The sequence below is a fragment of the Mus caroli genome, chromosome 2 (assembly GCF_900094665.2).
Source record: "Mus caroli chromosome 2, CAROLI_EIJ_v1.1, whole genome shotgun sequence".
Taxonomy (NCBI): domain Eukaryota; kingdom Metazoa; phylum Chordata; class Mammalia; order Rodentia; family Muridae; genus Mus; species Mus caroli.
Window position 1 is genome coordinate 64,221,684 of NC_034571.1, and position 21,796 is coordinate 64,243,479.

General features: G+C 41.9%; 1 protein-coding gene across 1 annotated transcript in view; it reads right to left on the reverse strand.

The window, feature by feature from the left end:
* Positions 1 to 17,792, reverse strand: part of Fastkd1 (FAST kinase domains 1) — a 26,065-nt gene extending 8,273 nt beyond the window's left edge. Inside the window, exons 1-9 of the mRNA XM_021153735.2 lie at positions 16,417 to 17,792; positions 15,943 to 16,011; positions 13,446 to 13,571; positions 12,239 to 12,637; positions 10,308 to 10,418; positions 8,901 to 9,032; positions 7,048 to 7,534; positions 4,801 to 4,915; positions 1,558 to 1,686 (exon numbers count right to left, since the gene is read on the reverse strand). Of these exons, the coding sequence (XP_021009394.1) occupies positions 1,558 to 1,686; positions 4,801 to 4,915; positions 7,048 to 7,534; positions 8,901 to 9,032; positions 10,308 to 10,418; positions 12,239 to 12,637; positions 13,446 to 13,571; positions 15,943 to 16,011; positions 16,417 to 16,751 (1,903 nt within the window). The 5' untranslated portion in view covers positions 16,752 to 17,792. The remainder of the gene's footprint in view (positions 1 to 1,557; positions 1,687 to 4,800; positions 4,916 to 7,047; positions 7,535 to 8,900; positions 9,033 to 10,307; positions 10,419 to 12,238; positions 12,638 to 13,445; positions 13,572 to 15,942; positions 16,012 to 16,416) is intronic.
* Between the last annotated feature and the right edge of the window lie 4,004 nt (positions 17,793 to 21,796).

Here is a 21,796-nt window from a genome sequence, read left to right on the forward strand (position 1 = left end):
ACTTTCGGAATAGCATTTGAATTGTAAATGAAGAAAATATCTAATAAAAAAATTGTTTAAAAAAAAGTTGATTTGTTTGGTAAGATGATGAAGACCAATTTCTACACTTTGTTCATTTTAAAGCTACATTTTAAAAAATGCTACCAAGAATTTTCATTGACTTCCTTTAGGATATTCCATATTTTAGAATTTATCCTAAGGAAACAATCCATGGTTCTTGTGTAGCATTCATTATGTGTAACGGACAAGAAACAACCTATAAAACAAGAAATAAGGGTCCTGGGATATAACTACAGTGACCTGCCTGCGGTGCATGCATAGGCCCTGGGTTCAATCCACAGCACTGCCTTTTTTTAAAAAAGGGGCATCCTACTTTCAGATAAAGTTCTTCTATAGCAATATAATGGTATGATATGAATCTAGTAAAAATATGACATCAAAAATATTTTATGTCATGGAAAGCTGTTCATAATATAGTAATGAGAACAGCAATGTAAAAAGCAATTTAAGGGCAGGAGAGATGGCTCAGTGGTTAAGAGCACCGACTACTCTTCCAGAGATTCTGAGTTCAACTCCCAGCAACCACATGGTGGTTCACAATCATCTATTATAGGATCTGATGACCTCTTCCGGGGTCTGAAAATAGCTACAGTGTACTCATATATACATAAAATAAATAAAATTCTTTTAAAAAATAAATAAATAATAAAAAGCAATTTAAGATCTCCATCCATTTAAAACACTTTGATCCATGAGTGTTTATATGAGATCAAAGGAAGTACGCCAAGTGCCTAGGGTCAGCCCAGGGGTAGTTTGTTCAGCATGCAGAACACCCAGGGCTCATTGCTTCCCACACAAAATAAAAAGAAGGAATGGCAAGCACCACCCCAGAGGTCGCAGTTGTACTTGAAGGTAGAATTAGGGACATTAGCAAACTTTGATGTTGTTTAATGTGTTTTCCAAAGTTTCTATAATATTCATAAATTTTTTTTAAAGATTTATTTATTTATTATTATATGTAAGTACACTGTAACTGTCTTCAGACACACCAGAAGAGAGCGTCAGGTCTCATTACGGATGGTTGTGAGCCACCATGTTGTTGCTGGGATTTGAACTCTGGACCTTCGGAAGAGCAGTAGGGTGCTCTTATCCACTGAGCCATCTCACCAGCCCCCATAAATTTTTTAAAGATAGGATACAAGGCCCTGGCTGGCCTGACCTGGTCAGTTTCAAACTTTCAGCCATTCTCTTGCCTCAGCAATGCTAAAATCATATATATATATATATATATATATATATATATATATATATATATATATATACACACATATGGAGAGATCTATATCTCTATATCTGTGTGTTATATGCCTATTATATATTTTATATATTTATAATTATATTCACATATACATATATGTATACACATACATCCCTACCCTCCAAGTCCTGGAGATGAAACTTAGGATTTAACAAATGCTAATAAAGCATTATGGGCACAACTGACACTTGCGTATAAAGTGCATATAATAAATTCTAAAAGTAAATGTAGACACGTACTTTCAAGCTGGGAATCTAATCTGGCTAGGAACTCGATGTTAAACATTTTCTTTAGCAGATCTTCTGGAAAATATCCAAGTACAGCCAAAGAAAAACCAAGAAACACTAATGTACCAGGATCCAATGTACCTAAAAAAAATAAGTTTAAAATTGTAATGTACTGATGTTTTGCATATACATGTGAACAGGTAAGCTGTTTAGATATAGTCAAGCTTTTTTAAATGATATAAAAGAAAACATCATATCAACATAAAATTAATCTATACCATTACAAGTCAACAGTAATTTAGGGGCAGAGAAAGAAAGTTGGACAAAAGAAAGTACTGCTGACCCAGCATGGTGGCATATACCTTTAATCCCAGCACCCAGGAGGCAGAGGAGGAGGCAGGGAGAGCTCTGTGAGTTATCTATAGACTACTGTAATCTACAGAGTAAGTTCCAGGACAGCCAGAGCTACACAGAGAAACCTTGTCTCGAAAAGCCAGAAAAAGAGAGAGACAGAGACACAGGGACAGAGACACAGGGACAGAGACAGAGTCTTCTGACACGGGAGAAGGGACACACGAACATAATCCACTGGCATGATAATTCTTATAATGGACAGAAAAGGCAAACCCAAAGTCTTAACGTGTGGTGGCACACAGCTAGAATCCCAGCACTTGGGAGGCTGAGTCAGGAGGTCTGTACAAGTTTGAGACCAGCCTGGCTGCATTACAGTTGCAGGTCTGTCTAGGCTAAGGTGAGAACTTGTCTTCAAAGCCAGACAAACCAAGATCTTTCCGTTCGGATTTCTTTGCTGTATTTATTTTGTAAAAGACCAAATCATGAATGAGGCAAATAGCTAGGTGCACTAGATGTAACCTCAGTGCTTAAAAGGAGAAGACAGGAGGATCAAGAGTTCAAGGCTAACCTCACATACATGCTACATACCAAGTTTGAGGCTACCTTGTACTACATGAGACCCTGTATAAAATACACACACGCACACGCACACACACACAGTTCTCAACCTGTGAGTCTCAATCCCTTTGTGGTGGAATGACCCTTTCACAGGGTTCTCCTAAGTCTTTATGAAAACACAGATATTTATATTATGATTCATAACAGTACCAAAATTACAGTTATGAAGTAGCAATGAAAATAACTTTATGGTTGGGTCAGCACAGCATGAGGAACTTATTAAAGCATTGCAGCATCAGGAAGGCTGAGAACCACTGCTCTAGAGGATTCTAGTTTGATTCCCAGCACCCACACGGCAGCTCATAACCATCTGTTAACACCAGTTCCAGAGGACCTAATGCTCTCTTCTGGCCTCCATGGGGACCAGGCATGTAAGTGGTACATAGATATATATGTAGGCAAAACATTCATACATAAAATTACAAAAAATATTGTAAATGGGTCTAAACCATAATATACTGTATGTACCACAAGGTATTTTTGCAGACAATGTGTAATACAGCCACCACTAGTAACCAGATAATCTATAAGATGACACATCTTCAATAAACCAGCCAATCTTTATTATTTCAAAACAAAAGAAGCAGCAGGAAGGAGGTGATAAAATTAAACAAAGATCATTTTCAAAGACACACACACACACAAATCAGAGGCTTATCACTCAAGCACTAAGGAAGCTGCACACAAGGCTCAAGACTTCAAGGCCAGGGCTAGGGAGATGGCTCGGTGGGTAAAGGGCTTGCTATACAAAGCATGAAGACCTGAGTCCAGTGTGCCAGAACCCACATAAAAAGCTGGCATGGCCGCACGCACCTGTGACCCAATGCCAGGGATGGAGACAGAAGGATCCCAGCAGTTCACCCACCAGCCAACCTAGCTCAATCAGTGAGCTCTAGGTTCAGTGCTGACCATGCCACAAAACAAGTGAGGTAGAGGGGCTGAGGTGTCTCGGCGGGTCTTGACAGAGCTTCCCAAGCAAGTCTGAGAACCTGAGTTCGGATCCTCAGAACCACAGGAAGCAGGGGGCGGGGGGTGGGAATGGGAGGCAGAAAAAGAGCATGCTGGGAAGCTCCTGGGTCAACCAACTAGGACTACACAGCGACAAACAGGAGATGCTCAACAAGAGCAAAGTCAAGGACCAACACCTGGGACCGTCTTCTTCCACTCACACTAGAAAATGTGTATGTGCACACACACACACACACTGCACACACACACACACACACACACACACTCACTGCACAAGCACATACATGAGTCTAGCCTGAGCTACAGATTGAGAACCAAATGGAAAATTGGTAAGAGATGGGAAATTTTGATAATGGTCTCAGCAATAGATGGCACTGCTCGTTGTCCTGGTTATAGTGCTGGCATAATGGTTACAAAGGAGGGTGTCCCCTTTCCCTGAAGCCTACGGAATGGATAATTCAAAGGTTCATCATTTGCAACGAATGACAGGACTCAAGCTAGACTGGGGACATACTACATAGACGCTTGTCCCTTCAACTTTAATAGGTTTTTGAAAACCTCTGTAACAGGAAGGGAAAAAGACACAATCTTTTCCCAGGTGTGTGTGGTGGTATTCTAGATTATAAGAAATGAAATACATAGCCACCAAAAGCGACAAAGTAAGTAGTACAGTGGCTACAATTCAGGAGACTTTAAACACTGGAGTCTACTAGGGATTCAGGGACCACTGACGTTTCTTAGTGTGCTAACAGTATGTGCTGATACAAGGGACTTGCATCATCCTGAGCAGGTGTATGCCTCAGTACCACAGTATAACATCCCCTGTGGGGCACAGGGCGGGGGGCGAAGGTAAGCAAGAGAGATAAGGTAAGTATGACAAAATATTAACATTATCAAGTCCACCCTGTGAATATATTCATGTTCATTGAGCAATTCTTACATTAATCTGTTATGTTTGTATTTTTAAAAGTCTCAGAGAAATGGCTACTTCTCTTCTTTTGAGATGGGTTCTTCCAAGACACAACAGGTAGCGAAGTAGTTAGATAGAGGGATAGATGATAGACAGACAGATGTCCATCCAGGTAGACTTGAACTCCCCCCGCCCCCATAGCCAAGCTGGTATCAAGCAATCAATCCTTCTGCCTCACCAAAGTGCTGGAATTTCGAAAACACACCATCACACCCAGTAGTACAGAATTTCCAGCTATTTTTGAATACCCAATATTGAAGGCCACTGTAATAGCTTCTGGCTCATATTTACAATATGAATCTATTGGACCACTCATTCATTATATTGTCAAACACCTTACTTACCTAAGTAAGAATTACAGCATTGGACACACGCTCCAAAGAATTCATCCTTTTGAGGTGGATCATAGTTCAGAATGCTGAATGGGAGAATAATAGCAAGGACTGAAAAGGGATGGATCTGTAAAATTGAAAAATTTAATATAAGCTTCAGCAAATTTTAACCTATCGCTTCAGATGAAGTCTAACATGCCCATAGTGAAAGTACAGATGTCCCGCTTATTAGCCTTTGTATCCCACAGTGCTTTAAAGCTGTGACTATTAGTAACCGTAAAAACGTTAGTATAAAAAAAAGTCAGCCAGTCTACGATGTGATTCTGCAAGGTGTAAAGAGGCCTGTTCTGTTTCCATCACTCACTGAAAATCAGCAGGAAGCAGCCCCTGTTATTCCCATGCCATCAGTGCCTGGATCAGAGTAGCATCATGCCACAGCCAGCTAGCTCCGGAGAGCCGTCGGCACTTCCCCCAACCTATTCTTTACCTCTGATGCTTTTGAGTCACAGTCTCTACAGCCCAAGCTGGCCTCAAACTCAAGGTTGGGTGCTAGGATTGTGGGTGTGAGCTCTGAACCTGGCAGCACTGGGGCGTTGGACCTAAGGGCACGTGCGTCTACACAAGCACTGTTCCACTGAACCACACCTGCTCCATTTTCTCACTTGCTTATTCACTCGCTCATCTAAGCACCTGTCAGGCACAAAGCTAAGCAAGCAAGACATCGTGTTCAGTTGGCAAGACATCGTGTTCAGTTGTGGAAAATACCAGCTTCTAAAATAAAGACCTTATCTATATATATATATATATATATATATATATATATATATATATATATCCCAGTCATTGTGTAAATAAGCATCCTCTCTCACAGGCTCACAGGATCCACAAAGGAGCTTTTCCAATATAATTTCAGAAACAGATATACACGGACAACTCAGGAATGCTGATTTCAGTAGACACCTTATACATTTCTCAGTCTTCACACTTATCTCTCATATCTCGTGTGTGTGTGTGTGTGTGTGTGTGTGTGTGTCACATCTGAGTGTGTAAGTCAGAGACTAGCTTTGTGCAGTTGGTTCTCTCCTTCCATGTTTAAGAAGAAACTAAGGTCAGTCAGACTTGCACCATTGGAGAGGCAAGTCCACTTACTCACTGATCCATCTTGTCAGGCCTATAATAGTGACACCCAGGATTACAGAAAAAAAAATTAAAAATCAGTTGTTTTCGAAGCCGGGCGTGGTGGCGCACACCTTTGATCCCAGCACTTGGGAGGCAGAGGCAGGCAGATTTCTGAGTTCAAGGCCAGCCTGGTCTACAAAGTGAATTCCAGGACAGCCAGGGCTATACAGAGAAACCCTGTCTCAAAAAACAAAACAACAAACAACAACAACAAAAAATCAGTTGTTTTCTACCTAATATTGAAAATATTGCCAGTTGTGATGGCACACACCAGTAGGATTTACTGAAGGAAGTGGAGACAGAAAGACCACAAGTTTGACCACAAGTTTGAGGCCAGCCTGGGCTACAAATTTTAAAGCCAGGAAGTAGTGGCACACACTTTTAATCCCAGGACTTGGGTGGCAGAGACAGATAGATCATTTTGAGTTCAAGGCCAGCCCGGTCTATAGAGTGAATTCTAGGACATCCAGGACTGTTACACAGAGAAACACTCTCAAACAAAAATCAATCAATCCATCTGACCTCTGATCTTAGCTGGGCATAGTGGCACATGACTTTAATCCTGGCACTAGGAGGCAGAGGCAGGAAGATCTCTGAGTTCAAGGTGAGCCTGGTCTATACAGTGGGTTCCAGGTCAGCCATAGCTACACAATGAGATCCTGTCTCAAAAACAAAACAAAACAAAACAAAACAAAATCCTTCTGACTTAAGGGCTGAAGGACTAAATGACTACTCATCTCTCCAGATCTGTGGCCAGAGGAGCAAAGCGCCCACTCTGGTTTGTTTTGTTTGAGACAAGTTCTCTGTGCCTGTTCACTTTGACCTTAAATTCTTGGCAATACTCCTGCTTCTGCCTCCTAAATGCTGAGGTTATAAGTGTGACATCACACCCTGATACAAAGTGGTCTTAAAGAGAAAAAGAACAAATGGATGAACTAGAAGCCAGAGGTGAGTTTTTAAGCTTCATGCTGTAATCTAAGTTCGGAAAGTAATTAATTAAAGGATCTATAATTATAAAAAAGGTATGTTTCTAGAAGCTGACAACGGTGTAAAAAGTAATGTCTAACACTTAAGTGTCACCTTTCCAATCTGCTGAACGGCCACTGAAGCTATCCTATCGAGCAGCAGTGTGTTGAGGTAGTTAGTTCTGGAAAGAAAAGACGCGATCTTGGCAACATTGCTGTAATCTATTTCATCCATGAAACGCAGCAGAGCAGCCATGGATTCTTCCAGTAAGGATTCGTGAAGCCATTCTCCCTTCAAAGACTTGAGCTCCTCCCACAGAAGAGCCAAGTTGGTGCTCTGTTGCAGCCGGAGACGGCCCCAGTGATCTAGTTTCTGAAGGAGGTCCAGTTGCTTTCCAGTAGTACTCGCCAAGCAGGCGTGATCACTCTGAATCCAGCGCATGAGACATGCTACCAAATCACTCAGTTCCCTGAAGTCACACTGTGGTAGAACTGCTTCAATCCGGGAGACAGCTGTTTCACAGAGGTGAGGATGTGGGAGCATGGACAGAGCAGAGACCAGAACAGAAATCTCACTGGGTGTGACACTAGCTTCCAAACGACTATCATGTAAAGGAGAAAGAAGGAGAAAAGTACAATTAACACACCAGCAACAAAAAACACCCAAAATACACGAATTAAAATAGTGTTACACAACTGTTCTTAACAGGTGAGGTAACTTTAGAAAGCCACTTCATTTATGACTTATTCACAGGAGATAGATCTCAGGGGTCACTAAGGAAAAACTCAGGTGACATAACTATGCTCCAAACTTTTTTATGAAAAAAAAAAAAAAAACAAAACCCACCTCACCATCAGTGGGAAGAACGGTGCCCAGTGCTGATGCTAGGGAGTGTTGAGCCCTGTGTCTCCGTAACCCTTGGGAGCTGCTGGGACCCTGAGTAGTCCCTGGCATGGGGGAGCCTCAATAATACCAAATCAATTCCCTTCTTATATATGTGCCCAGGACATACTGCCTTGTCACTGGCAGACAGACACACTGGCAGACAGGCAGACAGGCAGACAGACAGACAGACAGACAGACACACATACACACACACACCGGACCTCTCTAATCTTACTTCTCTAAATCTGCACAGTAACTACCTCAGCATGAGAGCAGTAATTCTTTTTTGTTTTGTTTTTGTTTTTGAGACAGGGTTTCCTTATGTAGGCCTGGCTGTCCTCGAACTCACAGAGATCCACCTGCCTCTACCTCCTGAGTGCTGGGATTAAAGGTGTGTGCCCCCAGTTCGAGAACAGTAACTGCTAAACAACAAATTAAGAACTGGTCACTCTAAGGCACCTGTACGCTTGGAAGTGTAGAAGAAAAGATTCAATCATATTAAATTCAAAACTGAGGTGCTATGATTTTATTATTTGTTGTTTTGGAGTTCTGAAATCCTATCTAAAATGAACAAAGAAAGAACTAACACATACACACACACACACACTCCACTGATTGCTTGTCAAATAAAATGATCATAATATTACATGCTAGTCACAGTGCATTGGCAAAGGCATTGTCATTCATTATTAGTAAGCTTAGAGATTAAAGTTAGCAATACTTCACTTTAACACAATTAAATCAATGGAAAACTGTGTAACTTCTAAATTATAACACAGTGTTACATATCCATAGAAAATACGGTAATTTTCAGTTATTAATGTAAATGGAAAATTGTATGAAAAACCGCTTTCTTATTAATATCACCATTATATGGTTGTTTAGTTGTATATTGGGGATCACACTCAGGGTTCACATATGCTAATACAGCATGCTAGGTATAACCTAGACCTTAAAAATTCAGTAATAAGTCATTCAGTTTTATCCAGAAAACTCTAGCTACATGGATGGATTTTTCAAATGAAATACTAACTTAATAAATAAAATACTAACTTTATTTTTTTAAATACTTAAAATCTTACCTGAGAAGTAATTCTCTGAGTTTCATAAAGAGCTCCTTACTTTGAAAATGTAGAAAAGTCAATGCTTGTATTATCTTCAATAGCTCTATTGATTTATAGTTATCCAAATGTTTGTACAGAACAGAAACAATCCTAAAAAGAACACACATTATAAACAAGCGATTCACTTATTTATTAAACAATTGCTAAACAGACTTCATGCCACACACTCTACTCTATGTTGGAGATCAGTAAATTTATCTCATTTTCTGTTTTTACAGAATTCTCTCAAGATGCTGACAGAAACATAAGTAACTAAAATAAAGGACAATCATGAAGTGTAAATTTGAAAAGGGGGAGAAAAGCGTAACTGTAGGAATAGGAAGATCACTTAGCAGTTAAGAGCATTGGCTGTTTTTTTTTTTTTTTTTTTTTTTTCTGTGTATCCCTGGCTATCCTGGAACTCACTTTGTAGACCAGGCTGGCCTCAAACTCAGAAATCCACCTGCCTCTGCCTCCCGAGTGCTGGGATTAAAGGCGTGAGCCACCACGCCCAGCTCGAGCTTTGGCTGTTTAGTAAGACCTGGGTTTAGGTCCCAGCACCCACATGGTGGCTCACAATGATCTGTAACTCCAGTTTCAGGGTATCCAACAACTTCTGGCCTCAGCCAGAACCAGGCATGCACATGATCCAAATACATATATGCAAGCCAATAGTCACACACATAATTTTTTTACATAGTATTTTTTAAAGAAGAACATAGCTTTATGAGAGAGAGACAGAGACAGACAGACAGAGAGACAGAGAGAGAGAGAGAAAAGGCATCATATTCCATTCCCTGCTGCCAAGAACAGTTTTATCATAAGTTGCTAACAATTAGCAACACTAATCCAATTTTCTTCCATAATCTTCTGGCCCTCACATGGACATGCTAACTTCAATTGAGGGAGGAGGAGGGGGAGGGGAAGGGGGAGGTGGAAAGGGAGGAGGGGGAGGGAAAAGTGATGAGAAATGAGACTAAGTAGCCTTCACTAAAGAGACATATGATAAAGAAAAAGTAAACGTATGCAATTTGAATGGTTTTTTTTCCTTCTTAAATCTCACGTTGCCAATAAGCTACTGTATGACATTATAGGCGACAGTGAGACAAGTACACATGGAAGCTTCGGGATTCACAGCGCCCTTGCTCTATGCACTGTGACGCTCTGCTCCAGTCTATAGCAGCAGTAAACGGAATAAAAACTGCTGTAAACAACGCTGTCTCGGTTCTGAAACCCCAAACGGGAACATAAGCAAAGCGTTCTGCGACCATCCCTTACTACTTCAAAACAATCAAACATTAAGTACTTCCGTCAGAAATACAAAAACAACAAACAATACTTATGAGTGACAACGAAACTGAGCGCCATGAACTCAGGAAAGAGTACTTTTTAATCAAGTGTGAATTTCTGCTTTCCATATCTGCCATTGCTCCCAACACGATCAGCGCTTGCTGGCTGCTTAGCTCCTCTGACAGCAGTAGTATGGTTGATTTAAGCCTAGATGCAAAAATAAATATTTTTTTTAATGTTAGAAAACTAGCTTTCAGTTTGTTTTAATGAACAGCTTTGGGGTACCACATAGAAAACTCCAGATCCCTCTTCTGTGGAGGTCTCTGAAGCCCTGGGACAGAAGCGTAAGGGGAAGAAGAGCTCCTCTTGGTTATCTGCAGATGACCACGGTTCCTGGGCTGGGGAAATGGCTCAGGTCAGAGTGTGCAGTACTCTTGCAGAAGACTCAAGTTTGGCTCCCAGCATCCATTTCAGGTGGGTCACAATCACCTGTAACTCCAGCTCCAGGGAGCTACACTACTACAGGACACTGGGGGCTTCTGCACTCACACGTGCTGATACCCACAGACACATGTGTACACATAATTTAAAATATTTTAAGAGAGTGCTAGAATTGCAAACATTCCATATACTTATGCCAAGTAGGGGGATCTTATGCACTGCATAACTCTAGCCTCATAGCCTAGGAAGGGAGAATCTAATGATGTTTGTGTATTTAATATCTACTCATCTTCTACCAATATCTCAATGTTTTAAATGGAATAAGATCTGGCCAAAGTACCATAAATACTCCTATGTATATCACATCCAACCAAATGTCACCCATAAATCTATATTCCAGATATTTGGGAGGCTGAAACAGAACTGCAAGTGTTCAAGACTTGCCTGAGCAACTTAGTGAGACTGTCTCCAAATAAAAAGTAAATAGGTAAGAGTGCTTGTCTATATGTGGAAGACCCTAGGTTTAATTCATAGGACAAAAAAAAAAAATCCAACTAAATATTCCAAATATTTATATCTATACCAATGTCCTATGAAAACAGAAATTCTTTTTTTTTAAGATTTATTTATTATATGCAAGTACACTGTAGCTGTCTTCAGTCACCTTAGAAGAGGGCATCAGACTTCATTACAGATGATCATGAACCACCATATGGTTGCTGGGATTTGAACTCAGGACCCTCAGAAGAACAGTCCATGTTCTTAACTGCTGAGCCATCTCTCCAGCCCCAAAACAGAAATTCTTAAGAGATTCAAACTCACTCAAGCCTAGTGCTGTTGGGACACCTGTAACTACACACCTAATTGCTTTTATTTTGTTTGGCTGTGTGTGGGTGTGTGCAAGATGGGGTCCTGCTTTGCAGTCCTGGCTGGCCTGGGACTCCCTCTGTAACCCAGGGTGGCCTCAAACTCACAATACTCCTCCCAAGGACTGGGATCACAGCCAGGCACCCCAAAGAAGTATATTTGTTTTAGTTACTGCTAATAGTTTTCTGTTTCAATATACCTAGGTGTGTGTGTATGTATATATATATGTATATGTACATGTACATATATATATATACATATATAATCATTTCTAATAACAGAACTATTTGTTCTAGAATTAAAATAATTATTTGGAACATATGTTACATTAACATTGCCTTAGTTAGGGTTTCTATTTTGGTGATAAAACACCATGACCAAAACCAACCTAGGGACTTTGATGGTGAATATGATGCAGTAACGCTGTACCATGACGCACTATTTAGACTATTATGGTCTAAACAGCCCACTCTCTTCTGCTGGGTCCTGATTCTCATGCTTCTGTGCAAACCCAGGAAGGGCTCATCAAAACACTGAGGTGGCACCCTCATCTTTTATCCTGTCCACTGGTTAGAACACACCGGTAGTTTAAAAGTTGGCAATGCAAGTGAGTCAGAAGAATCAGAGAGCAGAGGGTCACTGGTTAGTTCCCCTTCTGTAGCAGAACCAAGTGATCGGAAGGCTCCAGCATGAGAAGAAAAGCATTAAAGTGAGCTTACTGTTTCTTTATCTCAGGTCTGGCCACCGGCCCCAGAGCGGCAAACAATCTGACAAAGCTTTCAGGATGATCAGAAGGGAGGGTCATCTCAGCCAGCCTCCCTCGAGCTGCTTCAACAAATTCAAAGCTGTGAAACTGTAGAAACTGATACAGGCTAAGGATTTTACTGATGGACTCCAAATCAAGATGGCTCATGTTTCTTATAAACACTTGATTACACCTCTCTAACAGTGGGTAATGACTGTATTTGACATTTCGAAGAAACAGTAATATCCTTCTTGCAATGTTGACTTTGGAAGAATTTACAGTGTCAAAAAGAAGTTCTGTTCTGGTCACCAGTCGTTCCTGGAAACACGGTGATATTAATGAAGAAATGCTGACCATTAAGACAGACAAGGCCCTGAAGGATAAAAAAGATACACATTTTGATATCATTAACAAAAATGACCAATTATAAATGAAATGACTAGATATGGCAAGAAACTGGCAAGCATATTGTTTTATGCCATAAATTGTCTCCTTCATTTATTCATTTTTTTTTCCCCTAGCACCATGAAAAACAGTTCCCTGGTTCTGACCCGGGGATATCATGTCTTCTGCTGCTACATGCAAAGCCATGACAGATGGCTGGGGACATGGCAGGCAAACTTGGTGAGTTAAAAATCTTAGATGCTGAGGCTGGAGAGATGGCTCAGAGGTTAATAGCACTCACTGACTGTTCTTCCAGAGGTTAGGAGTTCAAATCGCAGCAACCATGTGGTGGCTCACAACCATCTGTAATGAAATCTGATGCCCTCAGCTAGGCAGCGCACACCTTTAATCCCACCACTTGGGAGGCAGAGGTAGGCAGATTTCTGAGTTCGAGGCCAGCCTGCTCTACAGAGTGAGTTCCAGGACAGCTAGGGCAATACAAAGAAACCCTGTCTCGAAAAACAAAACAAAACAAAACAAAAAAGAAATCTGATGCCCTCGTCTGGTGTGTCTTTAGATAGCTAGAGTGTACTTATATATAATAAATAAATAAAATCTTAAAAAAAGTCTTAGATGCTTCAAAAAGCTGGACAATACCAAGCAGCTTTTGCCATCGATGTTTTATAGATGGGATGATAAGCTCACAAGAGACGAGGTTATAATGAGGCCGGACAGATCTCTATCCGCACCCAAAGTCTGCACTTGCCCGCCCACGCAATGCTCCCAAATAGAGGTACCTTAAGTCCTGGATGGTTTCCAGTCTCCTATTTACAATATCAGCTATTTTCCCCATTAATGGACTGAAATACAGATGCTGATCGGCCAAGCAAGTGGAAAATATGGACAGCACATTAGTATCAAACCTATTAAAAGAAACACAAATGAGATCACTAGTATCAATAAGAACACATGATGCAGTTGTGAAATAAGATAAGAACAAAAATATTAATGTGTTACTCCTCCAAGACGAACAGCGTGTGCCCAGCATGTAGAGGCAAGGCCCTGGGTTTGGGTTTGAGCTTTAACATCACAGAAAAAGAACAGATGTGGAGTACATCTGGGAGAAGTGAGGGGTATGTTTCGAGGAGTATATTTTGAATATGTTTAAAACACATTGTATGAGATTCAGTTCAGTACTTTAGAAAGATTTAAAAGAGAAACACTCAAAACTATTCTATTTTTAAATTATAAACTGTTTTTAGGAGACATGGAATGCTGACTCATTTGCATATTAGCAAATAAAAGTTCTATGAAAATGTTTAGAATTTAAGCATAGGGAAAAGGCTCCAATCTGTTCCAGGGAATGGCAAGACAAAACTGAAGTACTATACACTTCAGTGTTTTCCTTTCCCTTCCTTTTCTGTTTGGTGAGTTGCGGAGAGCAAACCCCAGGGCTTATATGCACTTCGGCAAGCCTGCCACCACCATCAAGCTCCATTCTCAGTGACTGGGTTTTAATGTGTTGCTACTGTTTGTCTTGTTTATTAAAAGCACCAGTGTTGAGGCTAGAGAGATGACTCAATGGTACATACTGCTCTTCCAGGGAATCCACGTTGGCTTTCTAGCATTCACATCAGGTGGCTCACAACTAGCTGTTAACTCCAGCTCTGGGGGCTCCAGCACCTTCCTTTGGCCTCTGCAGGCACCTGCACACATGTGCACATAGCCCCCCACCCAACAAACAAACAAACTTAAATATCAGGGTTGAAAAGGTGGCCTGGCAGGTGAATCGTAGCACCCATGTGGTAGGTTACAGATTGTCATCTGTGACTCCAGTTCCTGAGAGGCTGCCTCAAAATACATTTTAAAAAATAAAACAAAAAAAAAAATCTACTTTTCAGCATAAGGACGTTCCTAGCAGCACAACACATAATAACCAAAACTGCAGATAATCCACATATTTATGGCTAATACAATGGAAACGTATCCAACAGTATTAGACCTGAAACTTACTTTCTTTTCTTTTTCTTTTTGAGTGAAGTCAAACTTGTTAACAGCAATATAAAACAAGCTAAGATGGAAAGGTACCATTTAGCAGGAGCAGATATTGGCAGAGATGCTTACTTTCTGTAGGAAGCTTTGCGGACTATAACCTGTGGTCACCACCCACTGCCCCCTTACAGAAAGGGAGTGGCAGAAAGCCAGGCATGTTCCACAATGTTGTTCGCTCTCCCATTTCTCCAAACTGCTGCCTTTCTTTTTGCTTCTTCCATATCCCTGCAATCTAGGGATGTTCTGTTGTTGTTGTTCTTGTTGTTGTTACTTATTTATTCCGTGTGTTTGGGTGCCTTGTCTGCAGTATGTCCGTGCACCTCGTGTGGTAGTTGTGCCCTTGGAAGCCCGAGGCAGCCTCTCAGGAACTGGAGTCACAGATGACAATCTGTAACCTACCACATGAGTGCTACGATTCACCTGCCAGGCCACCTTTTCAACCCCGATCTTTAAGTTTGTTTGCTTTATGTAGAGTCCGTCAGAATCTTATGCATCTGAAGCAGAACTCTTCAAGAGTCGAAGCAACTAGTTCATAACTGCCTGTGACACCACACCGCGGTTACATTTTATTAATATGCATGCGGGAAAGGATACTGAAGCCTGCTGACTGAGAGGGGAACTCCTGAAATACCTGCCTTGCTTTACTAAGTAAACACTACTCTTGACACAATTTAAAACCCTCCTCAAACAGGCCAGGAGTGGCGTTTGAACCCAGCACCGGGAGGCAGATGCTGGCAGATCTCTGATTTTGAGGCCAGCCTGGTATCAAGGGCTGGAGATGGCTCAGTGGTAAGAGGGTGTGGTCTACAGAACGAGTTCCCGGAAGTCCTGCCTCAGAGTAAACAAAACAAACAAGCGCCTTGGCCGCCTCTTAGGCCTTTTAGAATCATCGAAGAGAAATTTTGTTGCGTGCGTTACAAATAGGTCAGTGCTTCAGTAACTGGGAAACTTCTTCATAGTAGAGATGAGTCTACGCCAATCTCTAAGAACGCTGCAGTCTATGAGAAAGAAACTACCAAGCCCAGAATTCCCTGCGCGCATATTACCACAGCCGGTTTATTGTGGTGCTAGGGATGGAATCCTGGGTCTCATGTATGCAAGCGCACATTCCAACAACAAAGCTCCATCCCCAGGCCCAGTACATTTTTCTTTCCTGTGAAATGTCATTCTTTTCCTATATTCCATCCTGATAATCTCCCACAGAATAGCTCTGATTTTCTATGACAAGCCCAGCATACTTGCCTTTCCAGTCTTTTCCATGCTTCTGTAACCAGTGCTTCGATTAGTGGGTGATGGGATTCAACTGCAAACCTCAATAAAAAACAAGGAAATGAACCTCTTAATCATCAAGGCTAGCCATGTCTACATTCCTAATTTTCAAAAACTGTATCACCAATTAATATCAAAGAATCTTTAAAAAAAAAAAAAAATCCTTAAAAAGACCAGGCGTAGTGGCGCATGCCTTTAATCCCAGCACTTGGGAGGCAGAGGTAGGCGGATTTCTGAGTTCGAGGCCAGCCTGGTCTACATAGTTCCAGGACAGCCAGGGAACCCTGTCTCGAAAAACCAAAAAAAAAAAAAAAAAACCCAACCTTAAAATAATAACATTATCAGAAAAACTATCTCCTGGAAGAAGGGCTTTTCCGTTTTTAAAGGATTCTTAGAAAATTAAAATATAAACTATAGTTCTTTCCATAAAATTGAGAGGCAACTTACTGCTTTATGCTGTATAACACATCCACCAGGGTAGCGTCACTCATTGCTGGGATGTGATTTGCCGTAACGCTGCAAAGAGTAAGAAACTGGGGATGGTTTCTAACATGGTCAACGTTTTTTTCCAAGACGGTCTTCTGCTTCTGAAACTGCCAAAGTACATTAAACGCACAGCCCACTTGCTGTTCGGAGAGCGTTGCCGTATTCCTCTCAATAAGGCCAAACACTTGTTCTTCGTCTGTACACTTCTGCATCTGAGTAATTAATGACTCACAACTGAAGGGGCGGACCGGAAACGCTCTCCAAGAGAGTAGAGAGATGCTTCGTAGACGGAACATATTTATAACGGACGGGGCTCCAAAATAGAGGTTTCTTTTCTTAGCACAATTTTTCTTTGGTTAAAAAAAAAAAAAGCATCTACACTAGAAGTCAGGTATAATGTGACAATATAAAATCTGGCTTTCATTCACGTGTTTTATTTCCATCCGGGCGGCTCTAAATCCATTCCAATAGAATCTGTAAAACAACTGGTTAACCTTGGTTACTCTTATGTCATTATTATCAAATTGGTCCCCCAAATTCAAATGTCAAGTAAGGAGGATTTTTTTCTTTCCTTTGGACTACAGACTTTGTTCTTGGTCTGAACCAGCTGCATTTGATCCAAAATGAAACAGCCGGGGGGTGGGATGGGGGGTAGGAGGGGCGGAAAGGGGGTCTCTTCCTGCACCCAATTTAAAAATGTTTCTTCTCAATTCTGACCACAAAGCAGCATTAGGAAACAAAATCAAGAAAGGTTTGTTTGTTTTTAAGAGTATTGGCTTGCTTGTTTGTGGAGATAGTGTCTCATCCTGTAGCCCAATCTACGACGATTACAAAAAGGTGACCTTGGGGAAACCATTTAACTAAAGGAGACGCCTTGGGAGTGTGACACGGTTGGAAGTGCAGTGAGCTGGTTTTGAGTGTGGCACAGCCCCATGGTCCACAGATGACAGGTATTCCGAGCACCTGGCAGGCAGGAAAATTGACCTCCACCTGCCCAGATGGCAACGGTGCTCTGCGCCACGGAGAACCCAAACAGGTACGGAGACCGCAGCCGCTAAGCTAAACCCACGCGTCCCGGGCGGAACCCTGCGGAGTACGGAAGGCAGAGCCACTGACCAACCGGCGAGTCCTTCCCACGCCCCGCACGGCCCTACGGGGTTGCTCTGGACGCCTCAGAAGGCAGGGATCATCCAAGGCCTGGCAGCAGCAGCGGGAAGCTGGCGTCTCTCGCTCACCAGTAACGTCCAAGTGTATTTAGCCTTCCCTGAGGAAACTTCTCCCGGTAACAGAGCGTGTCCCAGAGCGGAAGAAAAGCGATCCCAGGGCGGCGTGCACCAAGAAAGCTCGCACTACACCTCCCAGAAGGCACAGCGAGAGGCATAGGCAGGCCATACGCACGCAGGGAGTTCTGGGCTTTGTAGTTTCTTTCTCATAGACTCCAGCGTTCTTCGTGATTGGCGGAGACTCAGGTCCCTTAAGTGTATCTCTATTTTGAAGATGTTTCCCAGTCGCTGAAGCACTGACCTATTTGTAACGCACACTACAAAATATTCTTTTTGATGATTCTAGAAGGCCTATGAGGCGGCAAAGGCTCTGAGAAAGTGAGTTCTATCCCAGGTCCCCACAAGAAGGAAGAAGGTAGCCAATTCCTTCTTGTTGTTCTCTGACCACACACACACAGATGCACATACATAATTTTAAATTTTTATTAAAGATTTTTTATGTGAAAAGTGTATGTTTTACCTCTCTAAATACTTATAATTAACAATTATTTTATTATATGTACCTGGTGATTAAGCTCATTTAATGTTGGTGATTGGACAAAATGCATTCTTTGTCCAGTAACTGTGCATATTTTTGAAAGAATAAAACCGAATTTCATACCATGAAACTTTGTGTAAATCTATGGGGTGGGGGTGGGGGTGGGGGTGGGGGTGGGGGTGGGGGGAGCTTTTGCTGAGGCTTTAGAGATGTCTCAGCAATTAGGAGTACAGGCTGTTCTTCCAAAGAATCAGATTTCAGCATTCACCTGGCCTCTTACAACCACTTGTCAGTCTGGTTCCCGGGGATCTGATGCCCTCTTCTGGCCTGTACAGGCAGCAGACAAGTCTTCAGTGCAATGAGGGAGCTGTTGGCATGCGTGCTGGTTGTCCTTGTGATTCATAGGTGTCATAGTCTTATAGGACTTGGGTGCTTCCTTCCTTTGCCTTTGGAAGCTGACATGGGGCCTTCTGGTACCATGAAAGCTAGGTTTTCAGTTCAGTTCCAGCTCAGGGGCCTCTGAAGTGCTAGGTATCCTCGGTAATAGGGACTTACCTTCCCCCTTTCAGGGCAACCAAGTAAAATCACAATAATGTTTGGAACAGCCTGTAATGTTCTGGATCTCTTGAACAACCCTTCCTGTCTTAGTTGTTGCCCGACATCTGTGAAGAGACACCATGACCAAGGCAACTTATAAAAGAATTTATTGGGACCTTACAGTTCCAGAGGGTTACATTGGGAGGAGCACAGCAGCAGACAGACAGGCATGTTGCTGGAGCAGCACCTGAAGCTTACATCTTGATATACAAACATGAAGCAGAGAAAGAGATAACTGGAAATTACATGGGCTTTTGAAATTGCAAAGCCTAACACACTAGTGACACACCTCTTCCAACCTCTTAATCCTTCTAAACAGTTCTAACAACTGGGGAGTAAGTATTCAAATATACTTGCCTATAGTGGCTATTCTCATTCAAATCACCACACTGACCTACAACTCAAAAGAGATCTTCTCATGTCTAGTGTTGGGGATTTTGTTAGCTGTTCCTTAGCACTTGAGGGGATCACTGTCAGTCGAGATGAGAAAGTTTTATTTAAATTATATATGTATATTTATTCACTGATTGTGTGTATTATAAGTATTTTTAGGTAGATAGCTCCAGTGGATAACTCCACACCCATGCCCTGTAGGTAGCTCTGGTCAGGGAGACAGAGGCAGGACTTTTAGGATTCCCAGGAAGGAACGAAGAGAGGAGGAAGAGGGGATTCTTCTGATGGGGCATAGGAGATGGACCACTGTAAAGGTGCAGGAGAGAGAGATTGCCATGTAGGTGAAGGGGGAAAGTGGCCCCAAGAGGGCTGCCCAGCAGAGTCCAGGGCAGCAAAGATACAATATAGATTTAGTAATATTAACTCTGGAATATTGGAGAGGAGTGTGTGTTAGCTGAGAGGAGGTTTGGAAGTGCCCACTCACTGAGCTGTTTAAGATATTTTAGATACAAGGCTGCATTTGTGTTTCTTTTATTCACGAATCCAGAGCATTTCAGTGGTGGTGAGACACTCTTGAACCCTCCCTCCGGGAGTTTCAAAAGGATTAGCATACTACTGCTACATAAACTCTGGAGGTCACAAAACAAAGAAAAAAACAAAAATATATAGTAGGAGAGATAGTTGTGGGGGAATGGCCAATGGTATGTAAGAGATGGGAAAGAAAGTAGGTTTTTCGTTTGTTTGTTTGTTCATTTGTTTTGTGACCTGAATTAATACTCAAAACTTGAAAATGCTAAAATTTCTAGGAGGAAAATGGCTGAGTAAATGATACTTCATCTAAATCAGGAAAGAGTATTTTTCTTTTCGAGACAAGATTTCACTGTGAAGTCCTGGCTGTCTGGCCTGAAACAGAGATCTGCCTGCCTTCACCTCTTGAATGCTAGGATTAAAGGCATGTGCCACCGTTGCTTGGCAAGTATTTTAAATGCCCATCAATATGTCTTTATTACAAGAAAAGTAAATTTCAGAATAATACATATGACATCATTCCAGTTTTTTTTTTTTTGCTTGTTTCAGGGAAGAAAGGAAAGGATATTATAAAACTCTGTGTGTGTGTGTGTGTGTATGTGTGTGAGAGAGAGAGAGAGAGAACGTGCATGTTTGATNAGGGAAGAAAGGAAAGGATATTATAAAACTCTGTGTGTGTGTGTGTGTGTATGTGTGTGAGAGAGAGAGAGAGAGAACGTGCATGTTTGATGTTTGAGACAGAGAATAACTTCCTACTTCAGGCTAGCCTAAAACTCAAACTCTTCTAAAAAAAAAAAAAAAAAAAAAGACAAGAAACGAAAAGAAAAATAGCAGCCTATAAATGAAGTCATCGAAGAGAACTTTTGGATGTGACCATGATAAGGATGCTGAAGTCAGCTCTCCTGTGAGTATATAAATAACACAAATTGAACTTTTAAAAAATATTTTCTTCTTTTAATTTTAAGTTTTTATTTTTTTGGAGGTTAAGTCACAGGGGTGGGGGGGATAAGGAAGGACTGGGAAATGAGTGGGGTTGGGGCGCATGATGTGAAATTCCCAAAAAGTCAATAAAAAAAATTGTAAAACTATATTTGAACTTAGCCACTCTCACACACTAACCACATATTCTATCACTGAGCTAAATTCTCAGCCACAGATGTGTCTATTGTGTCTCATCCTGGCCAGATGTGAAGAAACACGTGTTCTATCCAGACAGGCCACCCGCAGGCCAAAGAACCAACTCCATCCAAGTTTACCCTGGTGAACCAATGGGGTCTGAGTTCTTACAGGAGCAGGAGCGACTCAAAGGCAGCTTCATCACCAAACTCTTCAGCCCAGGGTGGACAAGGACTCATGACAGCCATGTCACCCGAGTACCTCATTGCATTGCCTGCAGGCAGCTCCACCAAAGAGTCGCCCCCTGCCCCCAACAGCTATGTGTTGCTTTTGTAACTACTCCAGGGAAAGGCTTTGTGCGTTTTGTAACTTTCTTGGGAGCTCTTGTGCCTTTCCTGTAATTTTGTGAACCCTCTGTCTTGCTCAAGATAATATTTCAGTCCAGAGGAAATAGCGCTCACCCTTCAATCCTTACCTACATCCATCCATCTGTCTTCTGAACTATTTCCTCCCATTAATAACTGAGGATTCAGTTCCTATGCCTCAGCAACAGTCTCTTACTCTCAGTGCTTGCGCACTTAGGAGCCTTCTCAGTAATCACCGCCCACTGCAAAAAGACCAACAATCTACAGGAATACACGCGAGTGCTTATGGGACTGGAGAGATGGCTCAGCAGCCAAGAGCATGTACCACTCTTGCAGAGGACGCGAGATCAAGCTCCCAGCACCCATGTCAGGCAGCTCATAACAACCCGTAACTCTGGCTCCAGGTGATCTGACTTCATCAGGAGTGCTCGTGCCACCGGGCATGGTGGCGCACGCCTTTAATCCCAGCACTTGGGAGGCAGAGGCAGGCGGATCTCTGAGTTCGAGGCCAGCCTGGTCTACAAAGTGAGTTTCAGGACAGCTGGGCTACACAGAGAAACCCTGTCTCGAAAAACCAAAAA